Consider the following 20,599-nt stretch of genomic DNA (forward strand, 5'->3'; position numbering starts at 1 on the left):
GGTTTATAGCTCTAAGAGTATGAGCGACCCAATGATATAGCTTCTGGAGGAAAACAGAAAAATCTTTTGTAATCTTGGGTTAGGGAAAGATTTCTTGGATATAATCCAAAGGAATGAGCCATTAAAGTAAAACTGATCAATTTGGCTTCCTCAAAATTAAAAATCTTTGTGCTTCAAAAAACACCACTAAGAAAATGAAGCAAGCCACTTACTGGAAGAAAATATTTGCAAACCATATATTTCATAGAGTATTTATATTTAGATTATAAAAATAATTCTTACAATTTAATAATAGACAAAACTGGACAAGACATTTGTATAGACATATTCGAATAGACACTGCCATCGTGAATGGTTGGTGCATGCACACGGCTTACTTCTTGGATAGTAGTTGATAGTATCTTTACTATCAGATATAGATACATATTAGCTTTTCCCACATTACCACCAGGGTTTCGCCTTAGTAGAGCCAGGTAAATTAAAGCCATGAAGCAGGGCTACTAGATGCTCATGTTAATAAGCAATTGACCATATCAAGGGATGACAACAGTGTGCAGACACTGGACACTTCATCCATACTGTGTGATACAAAACGGTCATTTAAGAAAAAATTGGTAATTTCCTAAAAAGTTAAAAACATATTTTAAATCCAATTCACACATACAATGATTTTCACCCCAAATTTCATAGCAGCACTATTCATATATGATCCAAACAGGAAATAATTCAACTGTCCATCTACTGGGTATAGGTAATGGCTAAACTAAATGTGATATATGCATACAATGGTCTACTTGCAAACAACTCATACAGATATCAATAAGGATAAATTTCAAAAGCCTTATGCTACTGTGGTTAAGTGAGAGAGGACTACATACTGTATAATTTCATTTGTATGATATCTACATAAACGCAACATTTTTCAAGAAGCAGATGAGTGGTTGCCCTGGCTGGGGATGAAAGTCGGGGCTGATGGCAAACAGGCACAAGAGAACTCTTTGTAATGATGATTATTCTATAGATTATGTGAATTTTGTAGCGACTACAGGATTTTGACAAAAGCCACTTAAATATATACTTACAATTGGTGAATCAATGGTTTTGGAAATTATACTACAATGGTGGGTGTCAAATAAATGAAATTCACCACTAACTATTTTTTTCTAGAACAAGGCCTATGTATTATATCACTCTATTTACATTCTAATACTTTATAAATTCTTATGTATGCTATTAAAGGCTACCACTTGTCTGGAGGTATGCATATAAAAAACACTAGGTAAATGGAACTGAATTTCTGGGACAGGAGGGAAAATTACTTTTCATTGCATACCTTCTAACATTATTTGCTTTACAAAAACATGTACATTATTACTTTATATATAAGAAATCCTAGCATGGATTTTAAAACCAACAAATAAACAAATGACCACAATTCTTATCTCTGGACCCAGGTGTGTGGATCTGCTTTTGTAAACCTGCGCTTCTTGACTGAGGTTGTAGCATTTAGGAGTAAGCTCTAATGAGATAATCAAAGTCAATTTCATCACATAAACATGGCGCTAGTTCCTATTACCTTCAATGAGAGGAATATAAATTGTGTGGCAATTTAGGGTATCATGTGGAGTTTTGGGCTAGAATAACTTTAAGCCTCAACAAGGTACTACATTGTACAATTTTATACTAGCTAAAAAACAAAACAAAATAAATCTCCCAACTAAACCAAAAGAACCCCTCACAGAACAAGTTCCTTACTCCAAACACACTGCAAACTTTGATTAATGAGAAAGACAGAGCGAGAAACCCCTAGCACTGGACTGATAACAGGTGCTTGGTATATTTTTCAGAAAAGGTATCTTTTTCAGTAAGACTAGTAAAGGATTTTTAAGGACTTCACAGTATGTCTTGCTGTGTTCTGGATTTTAAAAAGCCATTATATATAAAATTGTCCAAATGTGCTTCTATGAATCATACAATAGATACTGCCCCATAATTTTCTTCTATACCTTTTAATAACAAGAACCTTTTCCAAACATTTGGTTTCCAGTAGAACATCATGAAGACAGAACCATAATTAACAAATATTTCTTTTAATCTTTAAAAAGTGATGGGAGAAATCAAAGTGCATTGTCAATATTGAATATTAAAATCTCTGTGCAATTTTGTAGCAATGCCTTAAGAAGGAAAATTTAAGATTGCTTTGCTATCATATTAATTTTTTTAAACCTAGGAACATGATGCATAGACATAAATTCATATAGTGCTGCTCACAAATGCCTCATATTGGGCATCCATTTTTAAAGAAGGAATCAGCAATGTAAATCCTCCTTGAAGGGGAGCAAGCCTGCAGAGAGGGCCAAATCAACCACCATGTTGAAAGGTGCTTCTTTCAGCTTTGGCAGTGTTCACTCGCATTTCAAACTGATAAGGCTTTCACGCTGTTCTTAATGCTCTGGATAGGAAACCACATATGCTTGCCACAAATTTGCTTTGCATATTTTCCTCAAAGCCCTCTTATGACCCTTCCCTGCTGTAGCCTCAAGGCAGACCCTTCCCTGCAGATCCTCAAAAGCCTCTACAGACATTTAATGAGCACCTATTGTGAGCCATTCAATACTAAGGACACTATTGTCAGATAAAACAACAACAACAAAACAATCTATTGCCTGTTTTCTTAACTCAAAAGTTGATATGAACTTGGAAATTGAACCCATCTCCAGTCATGTCCAGCTCATAACCACTCTATGGGACAGAGTAGAACTGTCTCATAGGGTTTCCAAGGTGGTCATCTTTATGGAAGCAGATCAACAGGTCTTTCGTGGAGCTGCTGGGTGGCTTGAACAGCCCACCTTCCAGTTATGTTGAGTGCTCCACCACAGGGTCACAAGAGCTCGATATTACCAGGTTTGATAGTCTTATTATCCGAGAGTACCAGAAAAGTAGCCTGGGAAAGCCCTATGAAGCACAAGGATCCAGTCTGCAACCAATCATGAGGATGGCGAAGGACTGAGCAATGCTCCACTCCCAAGTGCAGTAAGTCACCATGAGCTGGGCTTGAATCAGTGGCAGCTAACAACAGTAACAGCAACAACAAATGAGAAAGCTAAGGCTCATGGACTTTATGCCTCCTAAGTCTCAGACTAGCTAGTAGAAAACCAGGACATCACCTGCACGTTTTCCATGATGCTCTGTTTTCAAGCATCGTTTCTGCTAACTGTGGCCTCTTTCTTCCATCTTCTCTCTAACTTCACTGATCATCAACAACAAGCAAAAAAGGACGGGTGGGACCCTTTGCCCTTTGCAACTCTTCATCTTGAAGAGATGACCCAGAGGTCGAAAGGAAGACGTAATTGCAGCTCAGTGTTCGGACCACACTCCTTCCTTCCCTCCTTTCCATTTTCCACCCACAATAGCCAGCCCCAAGCCTGAGCCCTGGCCCTGTCTCACAGCTTTCTTGGGCATCAGTCTGGCAACTGGTTGCTATAGTCCTGTAAGGCATGCCCTGGGAAACCTTACTCAGAATTCTAAAATTATTTCTCCATAACGATATGTCCAAATGTTTTTATATATTCCTCAAAACACTCTTCTGACCCTCCCCTGCTGTAGCCTCAATACAGATTTAGACACAATAGACGTTTAATGAGCACTTATTGTGAGTCATTTTTAAGGCTCACATTTTTAAAAAAAATTATTTTATTGGGGGCTCATACAACTCTTATCACAATCCATCCATCCATCCATCCATCCATCCATCCATCCATCCATCCATTGTGTCAAACACATTTGTACATTTGTTGCCATCATCATTCTCAAAACATTTGCTTTCTACTTAAGCCCTTGATATAAGCTCCTCCTTTCCATCCTTCCTCATGAGCCCTTGATAATTTATAAATTATTATTTTGTCATATCTTACACTGTCCAACGTCTCCCTTCAGTCACTTTTCTGTTGTCCACTCCCCAGGGAGGAAGTTATATGTAGATTCTTGTAATTGGTTCCCCCTTTCTACTCCACCTTCCCACCACCCTCCTGGTATCGCCACTCACACCACTGGTCCCAAGAGGACCATCCCCGAGGGATTCTCTGTGTTTCAAGTTCCTATATGTACCAATGCACATCCTCTGGTCTAGCCAGATTTGTAAGGTAGAATTGGGATCATGATAGTGGGGGTGGTGGGAGAGGAAGCATTTAGGAACTAGGGGAAAATTGTATGTTTCATCGTTGTTACCCTGCACTCTGACTGGCTCCTCTCCTCCCTGCGACCCTTCTGTAAGGGGGTGGCTAGTTGCCTACAGATGGGCTTTGGGTCTCCACTCTTCACTCCCCCTCATTTACAGTGATATGATTTTTTGTTCTTTGATGTCTGATACCTGATCCCTTCGACACCTCGTGGTCACACAGGCTGGTATGCTTCCTCCATGTGGGCTTTGTTGCTTCTGAGCTAGATGGCTGCTTGTTTATCTTCCAGACTTTAAGACCCCAGACACTATGATAGTGGGACAAGAGGAAAGTAAAAGGATATAGAGGAAAGAACTAGGAGGCAAAGGGCATTTATAGAGGTCTAAATGGCATGTACATATGTAAATATATTTATATAGGATGGTGAGGAAATACATTTACGTACATATATTTATAAGTTTAGTATTAAGGCAGCAGATGGACATTGGACCCCCTCTCAAGTACTTACTCAGTGCAAGAAAACTTTGTTCTATTAAATTGGGATTCCATGATGCACACCTTCCCGACACAGTAGCTGAAGGCAAATGTGTGCATAAGCAAATATGGTGAAGAAAGCTGATGGTGCCCGGCTATCAAAAGATATAGCATCTGGGGTCTTAAAGGCTTGCAGGTAAACAAGCAGCCATCTAGCTCAGAAGCAACAAAATCCACATGGAAGAAGCATACCAGTCTGTGTGACCACAAGGTGTAGAACGGACCAGGTATCAGGCATTAAAGAACAAAAAATCATATCAGTGCATGCCCACCTTCCCAATATGATCACTGAAGACAAAGCAGATGCATAAGCAAATATGGTGAAGAAAGCTGATGGTGCCCGGCTATCAAAACATATAGCATCTGGGGTCTTAAAGGCTCACATTTTTACAGATTTTTAAGACTAGACTTTGGCATGATTTCGGATGTACTGGCATATAACTGCTCATTTGGGATCCTAATAACAACTCAGGGCATTGTTTCTGGAGAAATGGCAGGTTCTTAATCAAATCAAGGAGAAGCCAATATGAGTTTTTACTAATGAACTCTTGGAATCTAACCCATTCATCATTGGTGATTCAATCTCTAAGTTCAGATCAACATAAATTTGTAAGACTAACAGCACTGTTGTTTTGTACTGAATAGAAAAGGAAAAGATTTATACTAAGCTCCCTGGACTCATATTTTTCTCTTACTCTTTTTTTTTTAATTTTTAAAAGTACAATTTCATGAAGCTCCAGAAAGACCTCCATTTTTTATAGTATTATTGTCAAAGTTTCTCCATTTTTACCCATATATTGATTAGTAAGGCAGTGTTTTAGTCTTACCTCCTCGATGGATAATCAAAGAAGCTTCACTTCCAATGGGACAGTCCTTAAGTATATCCACTACTTCTGTATGGCTCAGGTTCTGTACATTCTGCTGGTTGATCTCAACAATGAGGTCGCCTTCACACAGGCCAGGGCATCCCTGAATGTCAAGTATTTGTTTCACGCGCTGTCCTGTAGGGCTGTCGGCAATAGTGAAGCCAAAACCCTGGGCACCTTTCACAATGGTTAAGGTCATAAGTTCAGCTTGGGTGGCCCCAGAGGAGGCCATAGACACATTGTCGTCATGGACAGGTGGTGGGTAGGTGCCATCTAGGTGGCCATCAGCTGGGATGGAGTGCAAAGAAAGAGGTGGCCGATCTGTTATATCTGGAACAGACTGTGAGGTCCGAGAAATGTATTCTAAATAGGTTTCATAGTTATGTCTTCCATTGACCATCATTGGAAGTTGCCTTTCCATTATTGCAAGGGGTGGCACCATGCTGTTAGCAGGATCTTCAGGATCAAAAGGCAAAGGGTAGCCACGACACAAGACCAGGTTGACACTTTGACCAATAGGAACGGACTGGAAAAGTTTGACTACATCTGCATGAGTGTGTCCAAGGACACAAACTTCATTAATATAGACAATGACATCACCTGCAAGGAAAAAAGAGAGATTGACAACATGAGGTAAGTTCAATTAATGTTGACATAAAAGAATGGAATTATTTATGAGACTAGTGGGAGAGGTGCTCCGATTCTCAGTAAGCAGTGGAAAAATCAATTAGAATAATATTTAAATTCAATGTAGGTGACTCAAGGTTAGAATTGGTCTGCCAACAAATATAATATTCAAATGCTGCAAAAATGCTATTTGATTATTATTGAAGGACAGAAACAACTTCGTATTCAGAAAGAAAGGCTCTGAAAGATAAGGTTAGAAACATACATTTGATTTTTTCTTTGTCACTTTCATTTCTATCTTCTGTGACCATTCGTTTAATAGAATTTTCAAACTATTGAGAAGTAGCAGTCATGAGTTTTGGAAAAAATGAAAGCCAAACCCTGGTATGAGGGCTTCTTAATTGGTATCACTTGACTGAGTCAACTACCATTTTCATTTCTTCCCTCTTTTTTGAAAGAGAAAATATTTTGCCCACCTATTTTCTCCATTTAAACCTGGCATAATTGCAAACGTTATACACACACATGTAAAGGCTAAGGGTACAAGTTCGGGATCAAGAAACAGGCTCCATATCCCAATTTAACAGCTTAATAGGTAAACTGGCTTGGACAGTACTTACCTGCTTTGAGCAATAGCTGCTCCTGTGAAACATTATTGTGAGAATGTAGGAAACATGCATGATTCTACTCCTGCACATGTTGGGTACCATTAAATGTGGACCGATATTAATATGATTGTTACAATGGAGGGGATTTAGGACTCAACTTTCGATCACGAAGCTGTCATCGATTTGGTCTCTGATGTTAGAAATATGGCTATTTCTTTTGATCATTTTTAATAAAGGTATTTGCCTTTTGACCTCGGTGAATTATCACAGGCCTGCAGAGGTCATCTGTTAAAAGATAATTTTATATCAAAAATGCTCATAATGAAAATTATTAATTTTAAAATGCACTCAGAAAAAAATCTTTCCTTCTTAAAATGCAGAAAGACATGGTTGCTTGAGCTAATTGTTTTTATAAAAATTTCAATGATGTATGAATAATAAATTTATTTGTTAAGAACTGTTCTATCATGAATGGATATTTTTATCTTCAAAAAACAAAATATTTGAGAACTGAACTTGCAAATTGAGATCACGCCTGACTATGCCGGAGAATATATGAGGGATGAAAAGACATGTTTTCACAGTTTGTCAAATGAGTAACTGAACAAACATCAATTTATCAGGATAATTTTGCACTGGGTGTTGTAAATGGGGACAGGGTTGACTAGAGAGCTTGCCCATCAAGACTGCAAACACCCAAAACAAAAATGGACCTGAAATTTTAGAATGGAACACTTTTTGGATCTTTCTCTGGTATATAACATGAAAGCATTTCTCCACTAACTGCCCTTGACCAAATGAAGAATTTGATCAATAGGACAACGCTCAACGCCACCATCAACATAAATTCAATTAACACTCACTTCTTTCCAAATCTAGAGAACGATTTGAAAATGCTAAGAATACACACAGAAAAGCCAAACAAACCATTTCAGGGAGATGGTTTTCAGGGTCTGAGTCTACTAAATGCTATGTACCATGACCAGTCATATGGAACTCCACTCTTAATTATGCCTGTCAGAAAGGCACCGGGAAGCTGGCTCTCATGTTAGACCGGGACTCTGAGTTAGGATGGACATCTCATCTCTGCTTTTGTGATTTCTTATTTGACTAGAATACCTGGGATACTTGGGCATCATTTTCAACTGGGCCAGGTGTTTCAGAAAAGGGACTGAAATAAGATATACCATTTTATCTCTCCTCCTTATTCTATGTATAAAGTCAGTATATTCAACATATTTCAAGTATTATAATACTGAAAGAATAATAAATAGGACCCAGCTTAATAAGGGAAACACTGTTCATAGCACTTGAAGGTCCCGAGAGGTATCTCCCACATACACACTTACGTTTGCTTGCTGCTCCTTCCAAAGGCAACAATTTGAGGTTTGTTGTTCTTTAATTTTCTAATGAAATGTCTAGGTATCCTCAAGTAGTATTGGTATTATTTTTCATATTTTAAAACTCTTAAAATGGTATACATATAAATCTTTAATTTTCCCTCTAAAATATATTGGTAATGCTTATTTTGATACCTGTACCTTTGGTTCATTAATTTTTACTGGAATATTATCTCTCAATCACTATTTATTACTATTTATTCATTCTCTAGATGATGGATATGAGGGTTCTTGAAAATATTTGACTATTAAAAAAAAGTTTGCTTTGAACCACTTCCCACGGCCCCTATGAACATAGGAAAGAGTCCTTGTCTATGAGCAGTGATAGACTTGTGAGGCCATAAGCCATCTGCATTTCCAACGCTTTAGATAATGGATAGTGGCTAACAAAACATGTGATAACAATTTGTACTTCTATTGGTAGTTTATCAGAATTTTCATTGCTTCCCATCTGGGGAGCAAGAGGCATTCTCAGACTTTTAAATTTCTGCCAATCTATGGATATACTTAAGGTTTTAATTTGCATTTTCCCGATCACTAGCTAAGGTGAGCACCTTTATATATGTTTATTGGTCATTTGGGTTTCTTCTATATAGCCCATTGCCCCTTTTCTTGGTATTGGTTTCTTTCTTTTTTACAGAGTAACTATTTATTTGTTATCCAGTTGCATTTTTGATACTTCCCTCTCTGAAAAAGAGGTCTCTAGTAGAATAGATTTAATGTAGGATATGGAGTCAAAAGACTTTGGTGTGAGTTCCAGCTTCATACTTACTAACTGTGTGATTCTAAGAAGACACTTAAACCCTCTGTTACTCAGTTTCTTTAGAAGTGAAACACTCTGGCATCAAGTCAATTATAATCATGAATAATAATAACTTCCCAGGACTCCAGGAAATAACAGGTAGATTGTGTAGGTGAGAGGTTTTGCAGTTTGTAAATTATGATGCAAAGTATGATTTCTATTTCAGTAATTATTTTTGGTCCTTGGCTATATCCTTCAATAAAATCAAGACATTCCCACCACAAACCTACCCGAGGATGAGTTGAGCAGGAAAAGTCATACTTGAGTAGGATGACTATAGAAATGATGGGATCTTGAGTGGGCAAGTAAGAGGCAGGGAGATTACAAACACCACTTCTCTCTAAGACTCCCTCTCACTTTAATCATTACAAATCCCCAGCGCCCAAGCTTGCTTTATCTTTCCTCTCTGTTCTGCCAGAATTTCATTGGAGAAAAGAACTAAGGGCAATGCTGAAAGCTCTCAAGGTTCCCTGCCAGGTCTAAAGAGTAGTTCATTTGAATTATAGTGATTAATGCTATCTATTTTTGAATTTTAATGTGATCTTACTATGTAGTAACAGAATGAGGGCTATTTGTGGTTCTCAGTCAGACTGCCTTTTGAGATCTATGGATATTTTCCACTCAGGGTAATTTTTGAAGTCATCAAGCAAGAAGTGATCAAGCATCTTGCAACAATATCTTTATGGCATTACACCGAAGCATTCTGAATGTAAAAGAGGTGGTCAGTTATGTCAAGCTAAAATTATCTAACAACTGGACAGTACTCAACTGTCCATTTGAAAAAATATATAGGTGCCTGGATAACGTGTCATGCCCCAAACTATTGTAAATGAAGATGTAAGTAAGCATTTGCTTGTTCAAATAGAACTGACTGAACAGGGTATTTATAGACTGTGGCATATGAATGTCATTTACATGCAGAATAAAAATACCAGCCACCTGGCACATGTCATTTAATAGTGTCATGCCAAGTCCTACAAAAGACCTCAGAGCTTTGAGAGGCATGTCATCAGGAGATAGGCTCTCGTTCTGAGGGAGTTGGAGGAGTCCCATGAGTTCTCTTTTTGGAAGAGTGGGAATTAAAATATCTCCTCCCTTTTCTATTTTGCATGGCTATCACAAGAATGAGATCATGCTTGTGATACACATTTGATTTTACCATAAAAAGGCTCTCAATCAAAACATGATGATTACTTTTTTTGAGAGTTAAGTGCATATTTTCATAATTATTTTGCCTGAAAGTTTACATTGTTATGGTCATTGTTATGGTTCTTATTAAGATCATTCGCTTTAGATCACATGGGTTAAGGCTATTGACCTTATACTTATTTGGTGTAATTAACAAATATGACATTTCCATAGGGCTGCTCACTATGGCGGTAGAATCTTTTAAGAATCTCACTTATCATTTGTTTCCATTTCTTAACTACCACTTTGGACCAAGCTAGAAAAAACATACTCCTTAGCCTAAATTTTACACTATTAACTTGAAACAACCTAATCTCTAAGCTACTGCTTAAGTTCTTTACCAAAATGTCTTGCCAATTCATTTTTCAGCTTTTGTCTTCACATAATTTATGATTCTAGTAAAAAACTAAACACACAAATGAAAGAACAAGATCTACTGCTCTGGATTCGGCCTAGACTGACCCTATGTAATGTTACCAAGCCTGTAAATCTTTATGGGAGTAGATAGCCTCGATGTTCTCCCTTGGAGAGGCTGGGGGGGAAATTGGAATATATTTCCTAACTCAATCTACTGGCTTCGCTTTAGTGTTTTTAGGCTTTTCTGCTTAATTATATCTAGTTGAGAAAAAAGAAAAATATTCTCACCCACTACCTGCATCCCGCCGATTACATTTACTTTACAGGGAAAAATTACTATTTTGTGAACTTCCTTTCTAGTAAATAAGATTTGACTGCATTTATTTTATAAAGCTTGTGTTAGTTTTGCTTTTTACGATAAACACTACCGTGTAATTTTATGACAATGTTGAGTATCCATTTTCATTCTGCTTAGTTTGGCGTTTCGGTTGAGCTGGTTCTGAGTCAGAGTGAACCTCTGCGCAACAGAGCGACCCTGTTCACTCCTGTACCTGTCTCCCCAGGATTCCCGCGCGTGTGCCCTTTGACACAGCCACTGTGTTAATTCATCGGCTTTAGGGTTTTCCTCTTTTTCGTGAGCTTCTTCTCTGACAAGCTGATGCCTTTCTCCAGGGCATGGTCTCTTCTACTAACATGTCCAAAGTACATGGGATGAAGTCTTCCTATTTTCACTTCTACGGAACATTCCAGCTGCACTTCTTCTGTGACAGATTTGTTCATTCTTGGGGGCAGCCAAGGAGACATTCAATAGACTTTAAAGGCATCGATTCTTCCTCGGTCTTCCTGGCTCCTTGCCCAGCTTTCTCATGCATACCAGGAGACTGAAAATCCTGTGGCTTGGGGCAGGCGCCTTCGCCTCAAAACATCGTATTTGCTTTTTAGCACTTTACACAGGTCTTGTGCAGCAGGTTTTCCCAATCCAGTATGCAAAGTGGGAATGTGTTCTGCATGTCTGCTCCCATGCTAATGTCTGTCCATCCAAGGGCAAGGAAATGCTTGAAAATATTAGCATATTTTCTCCATTGATCCATCATGTTGCTTATTGGCCCAGTTATGAAGAAGCATTTTATGTTGCTGTGTAATCCATATTGAAGGATGCAGGCTTGAATCTCCGTCAATAAAGTGCTTCAAGGCTTCTTTATTTGCAGCACTGAGAGCTTTGTCAGCTGAATCTCCCAGGTCGTTCTTGAGTCTTCCTCCAATTCTGAGACCTCATTTTTCTTCACGTAATCCAGCTTGCTGTGTTATTTGCTCCACATACAGATTGAACAAGTATGGTGAAAGGCCTCAACCCGGACACACTAATTTTAATCCAACAGTGTGCTCTTATTTCCCCCTCCCAAAGTGACTTCCTCTTGGTCTATGTACAGAGCCTTTGTATGAGCATATTTAAGTGTTCCCAGTCTCTGCAATGTTATCTATAATTTTATATGATTCATCCATATGAATGCCTTTACAAAGCCAGTAAGACATAAAAACACATCTTTGTAGTATTATCTGCATTCAGTCAAGAACCATTTGAGATCAGCAATGAGATTCCTTGTTCCACATCCTCTTCTGAATTTCTGATAGTGCCTCGCTGATGTACTGCTGTGAAAATTATCTTCATCAAATTTTACTTGTGTGTGATATTATTGATACTGTTCAATAATTTCCACATTCTGTTGGGTTCTCTTTCTTTGCGACAGCCACATGTATGGATCTCTTTCAGGCCATTGGCCAGAGAAATTTCTTTCCAATTTATTGGCAGGGATGAGTGAAAACTCCCGGGATCTGTTTGTTAAGACATTTCAATTGCTAGACCCTCATTTCCTTGACCTTCCTTTTCAACAATGACTTCAGTCCAGTTTGCACTCCTTCCCTCAGTATAATTTATTACTGAGCGCATCCCACCTCCTGAAATGACTGAATATTGACCAATTCATTTTGGTATAGTGCCTGTGTATTTTTCTCCTTCTTTTGATGATTTTCACATATTTCAATATTTTGCCCTTAGGATCTTTCAATATTACAACTCAGGGATTGAATTTCTCCTTCAGTTCTTTCAGCTTGAAATGTGCTGAGCATATTCTTCCCTTTTGATTTTCTAGCTCCAGGTCTTTCTGCACATTTTATTATAATACTTTACTCATTCTTTTGAAACCATCCTTTGAAATTTTATGTTTAGCTGTTTTAGTCCATCATTTCTTCCATTTGCTTTAGCTCTTCTACCTTCAAGGGCAGGTTTCAGAGTGTTGTCTGACTTCCACTTTGGTTTTGTATTTCTTTCCTGTTTTCTTAATTTAATTTTGCTTTCTTCATTGTGATGTCCTTCATGTCACCTCACCATTCATCTGATCTTCAGTCAAGAGTGATGACTGAGTGTGTCAAATCACTTAGAAAATATCTCTTCTTCCAGTTTTGATTGGCCTTGTTGCTTTGTTTTCATTATTTTCTGTTTCAATTTGGACTTGCATATGTCTTTTCAGCCATTTTCCCCTCGGCTTATTCTGACGAATGATACTGAATATTATTAGTTTCTTCCCACAGATGTAGTTATTTTGACTCCGTTCAGTGAGGTCCACATATACAGTTACCATTTATGCTATTGAAAAATGAATTTGCAATTAATGTCCTTGAACTTGCAAAATTCTATTATGTGGTCTCCTGCATAATTTTTATCACCAAAGCCATATTTCTCAACTATTGATTAATCTTTTCTGTTCCCAAATTTTGCATTCCAATCATAAAGAGTTAACTATTTGATAACATTTCCATCAATTTCAGATGGAAGAAATTGGAAAAAATCATCAAACTCATTGTTTTTAGCATTAGTGGCGAGTGTGTAAATTTGGATAAAAGTCACATTAACTGGTTTTCATTGTGGGCATATGGCTATCATCCCTCCCTGACAGCACTGCACTTCGGATCTATCTTGAAATATTCTCTGTGATGATGAATGCAGTGCCATTCCCAGTCAGTCTGTGACTCCCGCACAGTAGACGTGGTTGTCTGATTCAAAATAGCCAGTAATATTTCAGCTCACCAATGCCTAGCATATTGATCTTTATCCATTCCATTTCATTTTTGGTGACTTCCACTTTTCCTAGATTCCTGCTTTCTACATTTCACATTCTGATTATTAATGGATGCTTACCGCTGTTTCTTATCCCTTTGCGTTGCATCACACCAGCAAATGAAGGGGCTGAAAGCTTAGCTTCCACATTATTAAGGTTGATTCTACTTTGAGGCGGCAGCTCTTTTTAAATTGTGTTTTGCTTGCCTTCGATCTGAGAGGCTCATCTGGGACGATGTCAGGCAATGTTCCCCGATATTCATAAGGTTTTCATGGGTCAGAAAGTTTGAGAAATAGTTTCTATGTCCTCCTTCCTAGCCTGTCTTCCTTTGGACACTCTCTACTGAAACCTATCCACCATGGGTGACACTGCTGGTACTTGAAATACCAGTGGCATAATTTTAAGCACACATCAACACACAAGCCAATACACACAATATAACAATCTTACGGATGAGTGGTGTATTCTGCTCTTTAAACATCCAACCCAAACTCACTGCCATCAAGTCAGTTCTGACTCTTGGTGACCCTATAGGGCACGGTAGAACTTCTCTTGTGGGTTTCTGAGCTTGGAACTCTCTACAGGAGTAGAAAGCCTCCTGCTGAGCAGGCAGTTTGGAGCTGCTGACCTTGTGGTTAACAGTCCAACTTGTAACCAGTACACTTCACACCCCACAAATACACATACTATGTGTTGTCATGAATTGCTGGGATGGGCTACTCATCGTTTCCTTGAGTTGCTCTTGAGCAAGTCACTCAATGTTCATTTTAGTATCACTAAAATGGAGGTAATCATAGGTATTTTACCAACCTTACAGTGAATAGACAATGTATGTGAAAATGTTCTGTTAAAGGTAAAGCATCGTTATAATGCTGCTTATAATGAAAAAGATAAAAAGCTTTAGTGAATTACTGATAAAGATTTTAAATGGAAACATCCTCAGGATGAGAGGGAACAGCTGTAATACTAAGAAAATTAAAAAGATATTGCTGAATTTTATTAAATTATTTGATAGTTTTTAAATATAAATGTTTGAGAGGATAGGAGACATAGTCTAGTAACTGAGTGCACAGTTTCCCAAGAACGAAGGCTGGAGTTGCATGGAAGTCCGCTTCCCTTTCTCACTGGGCTCTGGAATGTAAGCAGAACATGCTGAGGGGAAGAGGTTCGAAGGGACAAAGGCTTGTCTGAACTATGCAGTGCTGGTGTTGGAGTTGTATGGTTTAGATTTTCCAAATCGGTGAGTGTTGGTCAATTCTTCACTATTTCTTGCAATGAAAAATGTCAGGTGATGAATACCCAAGTAAATAAGTGGGCCCCTTATCTTATTTTTTTCAGGTTCCCTAATGGATTTTATATTTCTTATTGAACAAAAAACTATATTTAAATCTATTTTCGTTTTTCTAAAAATCAAGATTATTTCCTACTGTTTTTGTTCTTCACAAAGAGAATTATTCTTTAGAATAATTTGCAGTAGTTTCTAAATTCCCAATGGTATCCTTGGGAATAAAGTTACAACAAATGTATTAGATTTTTCACCTTGAATTTCTAGATTTAAACATGCTTTCATTGATTTTAAACACATGTCTTGCATATGGTCAGCAAATTATCTACAAATGCAGAAACAAATACTTAGATTTAGAAAATATAAGTAGAAAAGGCAGGATAAAATACCTTCATCAGGGCGACATATGTATAAATGTGCTTGACACACTGGATGAATGTATGGATTGTGATAGGAGATGTAAGAGCCCCCAATAAAATATTTAATAAAAATATCTACATCAGAATAATTTTAACTTATTAATTATTATGTGATATGTAATATGAAGAGGCTTAAACATTTATGGAAAATGGAATTAAAAGGTAATGAAATGTTTCCATGAGTTTTTTGAAGCCACTTTATAAATGACATTGTGAATGAAATAAACAAGTCCAGTTGTAGTTCTAAATTATAGTAATGTCAATGTCTTGATACTATTCTATAAATTATGTGACCAAGTGAGATAAAATGGGAAGACTATTGACTTAGGAGCCAGGGGGGTTATAGTCTCTTCTTAGGTATGTGAATAATGAGTAGTGTCAACAGGTTGTTGGGTTCTATGCCTCATTTATATATTCATTTATTAAACAAAGTTTTATTGTACCCAAATACTACTATGAAGAAACCACTTTATTAATAGAAAAGAAAAGAAAATCTGACCATATGATCACCAAGGCATTAACTTCGTTCTGATAGTCCACTATCGTTGGATTCTATTCCTTAAAAATCTCTTGTTAGTTCTTTCTTTATCCTTCCTACTCTCACCATTTGAGGTCAGGTTTACATCTGTGGGTGAACTTCAGCAATGACCTTTTAGCTGGTTTTCCTGATGTCATAGCAGGAAAGGTTAGAAGCAGCAGGATAAAATGACTTCAAAAGAATACTTCTGATTTATTAATTCTTACATAGCCCATAATATGAAGAGGATTCAAAAGTTCAAGAAGTTTTAAAAATCAGGAAACCCAGGCATATAGCATGACTCACTGAACCTGCGTAGCATCTTCGAGTTCCTAGTACCACTATATTGACTTCTAGTAATAGATGAGCCATTCTTGATAGAGAGCCTCTTCTGGTCGGGGCTAGCTCAGGGACCAGATGTGAAAGTTAGCTAGATCAAGGGCATTAGTTCCAGTGCGCACTGCCTTGTACCTACTTCCCTTGCCAATCCATTTTCCATTTGATACCCACAAAGTCCTGTATACTTACCATCTTTCAATGACTTTGTACACAGAAAGCAATATGTCTACAGGCGGTAGAGTGGCATATGAGGTCTCAGTCTACATTTTCACCACCTTTTCCAACCTACTGTATTTATTCTTCAAGCGGCCCTACTTCATTGAGGTCGTGCGCCCACACATGGTGTGTTCTTTCTAGCCCCTGTGTTCATTTATATGTTCTCTCCTTGTATTTCACCCACTAACAAACTCCTCTAACTGCTGTCAAGTCCATTCTGACTCACAGGGACCCTCTAGGTCAGAGTAGAACTGCCCCTGAGGGTTTCTGAAATGGTAACCCTTTGGGGGTATAGAAAGCCTGCTCTTTCTCCTGGAGATGCTAGTAGATTGGAATTGCTGACCTGTGGTTAGCAGCCGAGTGCATCTCCCACTAGGTCAACAAACTCCTAGTCATTCTTTAATAGAAGCATTACATTCCTGATCACGTCCTATTGATGAGTGTTAATTTTAGCTTCCTGTGTACTACTCTTCCCGAACAGCATTGTTTTCCAATCCATCTCACCGCATTAGCAGAACTTGAAGTGTTTTTGTTTTTGACTAGTACTTTAATATACTTAATATACTTTAGTAGGTATCTTTAGTATGCATAATGTGCATCTGGCATTCACAAACAGCTTTTAATTTGCTCTTAATCTCTGTGGGAAAGGAATTATTATCTGCACTTTAGTGATTAGAAATCAGAAGAAGTTAAATAAGTTCTCTAAGACCATGTGGATCATTAGGACAGATTTTGGTGCTGAATCCAGGACTTCAACACAAATGTTAAGAATTTAAAGTAGTCCAGGAAATACTTGGCCTTGGACCCTCTTCTCACTACCTCCTTTACTGCTATTGACTTGATCACTCACTCATAGCAACCCTATAGGACAGGGCAGAACTGCCCCATGGGTTTCTGAGATGGTAAATCTTGACAGGAGTAGAAAGCCTCATCTTTCTCCCAATGAGGGGATGGTGGGTTCAAACTTCTTACCTTGTAATTAGCAACCCAAGTCATAACCCACAACACCACCAGGGCTCCTTTGGGCAACTGCTGGTGCTTCCAAATCATATCAGTCAGAATACTGGGTAAAAAATCTCCAGTTCTAGGATGCATAAGTTGAGAGATAAACCACAACATTTCAGTTGACCAGCTAACACTAAGTTCATGGATGGAGGTCATGTAGCAGATCTTTGTAAATGGGAGAATCCATTGCAGTAGCTGGTCCAGGTCAACTTCCTGCAGGCTTGGTGGAGGGACTAGAGGAACCTGAGACTAGAGCTAGGGCAGGAGAAATCATTGAAGTGGTGTATGTTCGGCTGCGTATATTAACAACAATAAAAATCAAGTATTAAAAATGAAATTCTAGTGTACCATATATACTCGTGGATAAAGTCGAGTTTTTCAGCATTTTTTAATGCAGTTTTGGTGGTAAAATTAGATGCCTTGGCAACTAAATTAGAGGGGGAAAGAAAGAGGAAAAAGAAGACATGGGTAGGAGGGTGGGTACTGACCCACCCAAGGGCAGGGTATTGTTTATAGCTCCACAGGAGAGGTGAGTACAACATACCAGCATGTACCAGGGAACCAATAGAGAGGTCTGTGGTGCGGGCCTCAATCCTAACTATGTGGACAGACCAACCCCGCCTCAGAAGTATGCACTTCAGAGGATGTGCCTGCTCTGAGCAGACCCGAGGGCCGGCCCCACCACTGGAAACAGAGTCCCGCACTGAACTCCGGTGCTGCGGGGGACGGCACCGGAGACACAGTGCGGGACTAGGGCAGGGTTTGGCCTCATCTTGCGGGGGCGAGGCACTGAGGGCATGCAACAGAGCAGCAGGGGAGCGGAGTGATGAACCCCCGGGGAATACCAAAAACAGACTTGGGAGACAGTGTGGCACCCCATCAGACTCTACTGGAAAATACTTTTAAAAGTCAATCCAGGATAGATAAACCCCTCAGGGCCAACAAGCAGAGTAGAGATACCAGAAGGATTAGGGGAGGGTGGGGGGAGAAAGGGGGAATCGATCACAAAGATCAAACTAGAACCCCCTCCCAGGGGGACGAATAACGGAAAAGTGGGTGAGGGGCGATGTAGGATGATGTAAGATATGGAAATCATAATCTATAACTTATCAAGTGTTCGTGAGGGAAGGCGGGTTGGGCAGGAAGCGGGAAGAGATGGGTAGCTGATATGGGACTCAAGTGGGAAGAGAATGCTTTGAAAATGATGATGGTGGCATATGTGCAAACGTGCTTGACACATTGGATGAATGTATGGATTGTGATAAGAGACGGAAGAACCCCCAATAGAAGTATTTTTTAAAAAAATTAGGTGCCTCGGCTGATAGCTGGGTCGGCTTATACTGGAGCATATTCGGTAAATGGTCTCACTAGCTGTGTGATCTTGGACAAGCAGTGTACCTTTTCCTGTAGTGAGCTGGCTGAAGAAATGAGTTCTTGTCATGTGAATGCAGAAGTCAGGAAGGGTCGCTTTTAAGGTGCAGTCTTAGGCTTTCGTACATCATGAGAAACGGAAAGCTCTGCCAGGACACTCAAAAAAAAGGTATTTGCAGCTAAGCAGGTAAGTGACCAGCCTCCGGTGGCTTACCCTGAGGGTCTGGGATTTTTCCACAAAAGCAGAGCATGAATTCAAAAGTGGATTCAAAGCAGAAGGACATCAACATGTTGGCTTGGCCACTTATTTCTCAACAGATTGAGAGCTTTTTTAGCCACATTTTAGAATTTCATCCGTATGACCTGGTGCAGATGCCTAAGTAAAAGTTTTTTTGTTTTTTTAAAAAAATGTGCTTAACTAGCACCATTGAACGGACAATTACACCCTGGCAGATGTGAGTTAGTCTGATGATCTATTTACATTTCTTTTGTGTATGGCCTTGAGTGGTAAGACATCTTTAAATAGTTCCACTTCGCTTTGTTAGAAAGGAGAAAGGAAACAAATTCTCAGTGAATCTAAAGGCACTGATTATTTGCTGATCTGGCAAAGACGAAACAACACTTCAGATGAAAACTATAAGTAAAACCATAAAAAGAAAGCATAAGAGACTGTTTCTTGCAAAGCTCCAAAGAGCAGAGACTTTCTAAATAGCTTGCTTACTTTAAGAACTCAGTAGCATAAAATGGTCAGTGAATCTGTCATTTCTTTGAAAGAATGGAATTCATTTTAAACTCAAGATGACAAATATGCTACTAACCACCTTTCTGAACAGAGACTATCTATATAAAGAGAACTGATTTTACTAGGAGAAGAGAAAAAATGGCAAATGAATTAAAAAAAAAAGGTCTTAAAACCCTTCGCAGACAGGAAGTTTTACATACGTGTTGTAAAACATTTGTATGTAAAAAGTTTTACATACAAAAATACATACGTGTTGTAGAGTGTCGGTGTCTTTCCTTGTGTGCTGTGGACATACATGTGGGCGGAGATATCACAGAAACACCCTTATCTATACACAACCCCCCTGCAGATAACATAAGTTACAGAGTTATCTCTAAGGGAACACATTAATTGACATTAGACAAATGTCCATGCATGATTTCAGGCAGCAGGCACTTTGTTTCCCAACAAGCATGATTCTTTTCACATAAATGGCTCACAGGGGTCAACAGGGCCGAACCCATCCCTGTCTCTGACCTTACTCTAACACAACATAAACTGGCTATAAAACCTACCCTGGAAATGTTTGGGGACAGCTGGTTGGAACTGGAGAATGTCCACGGGAATGCTTTCCAAAGGTTTATTCTACCTTGCCCACAACGGCCAGTTCTCTGCAGCTCTGACTGAGCAAGAAAAAGGATTGACAAGGGGAAAGAGAGATACATTGCATTTCCGACCGCTGCATCTTGCCAAGTCATTGGGAGATTTTGTGTATTTGCTACCTACCCTATGCATGGATTTAAGGCAGGCAGCAGCAAGGTTTTTAGACAGAGGAAAGTTAAATTTAGGTTTTTATACCGTGAAATCAATACATGGGAGAGGAAAAGAAAGCCCATTTCAAGACTCCCCACAGCACCCAGAGAAGTTGTTTTCCTGAATTGCTTTTGAAAGCATGCACCATCTGCTCCCATATGAACTAGGTGCTGGTTATGAGTACTAGAACTGGGTGGGTGTGGGGGTCTATGGTGGGTTGGATGAGTGTTAGAAGCT

The 20,599-nt window shown here is 38.8% G+C and overlaps 1 protein-coding gene across 1 annotated transcript in view; it reads right to left on the minus strand.

Moving 5' to 3' along the window:
* Window positions 1-20,599, minus strand: part of MAGI2 (membrane associated guanylate kinase, WW and PDZ domain containing 2) — a 1,552,529-nt gene that overhangs the window by 282,062 nt on the left and 1,249,868 nt on the right. Inside the window, exon 10 of the mRNA XM_013004634.2 lies at window positions 5,540-6,178. Coding sequence (XP_012860088.2) covers window positions 5,540-6,178 — 639 coding nt within the window. The remainder of the gene's footprint in view (window positions 1-5,539; window positions 6,179-20,599) is intronic.

This window comes from Echinops telfairi, unplaced genomic scaffold, assembly GCF_000313985.2.
Source record: "Echinops telfairi isolate 266 unplaced genomic scaffold, ASM31398v2 ScPeMD7_23;HRSCAF=83, whole genome shotgun sequence".
NCBI classification, from domain to species: Eukaryota; Metazoa; Chordata; class Mammalia; order Afrosoricida; family Tenrecidae; genus Echinops; species Echinops telfairi.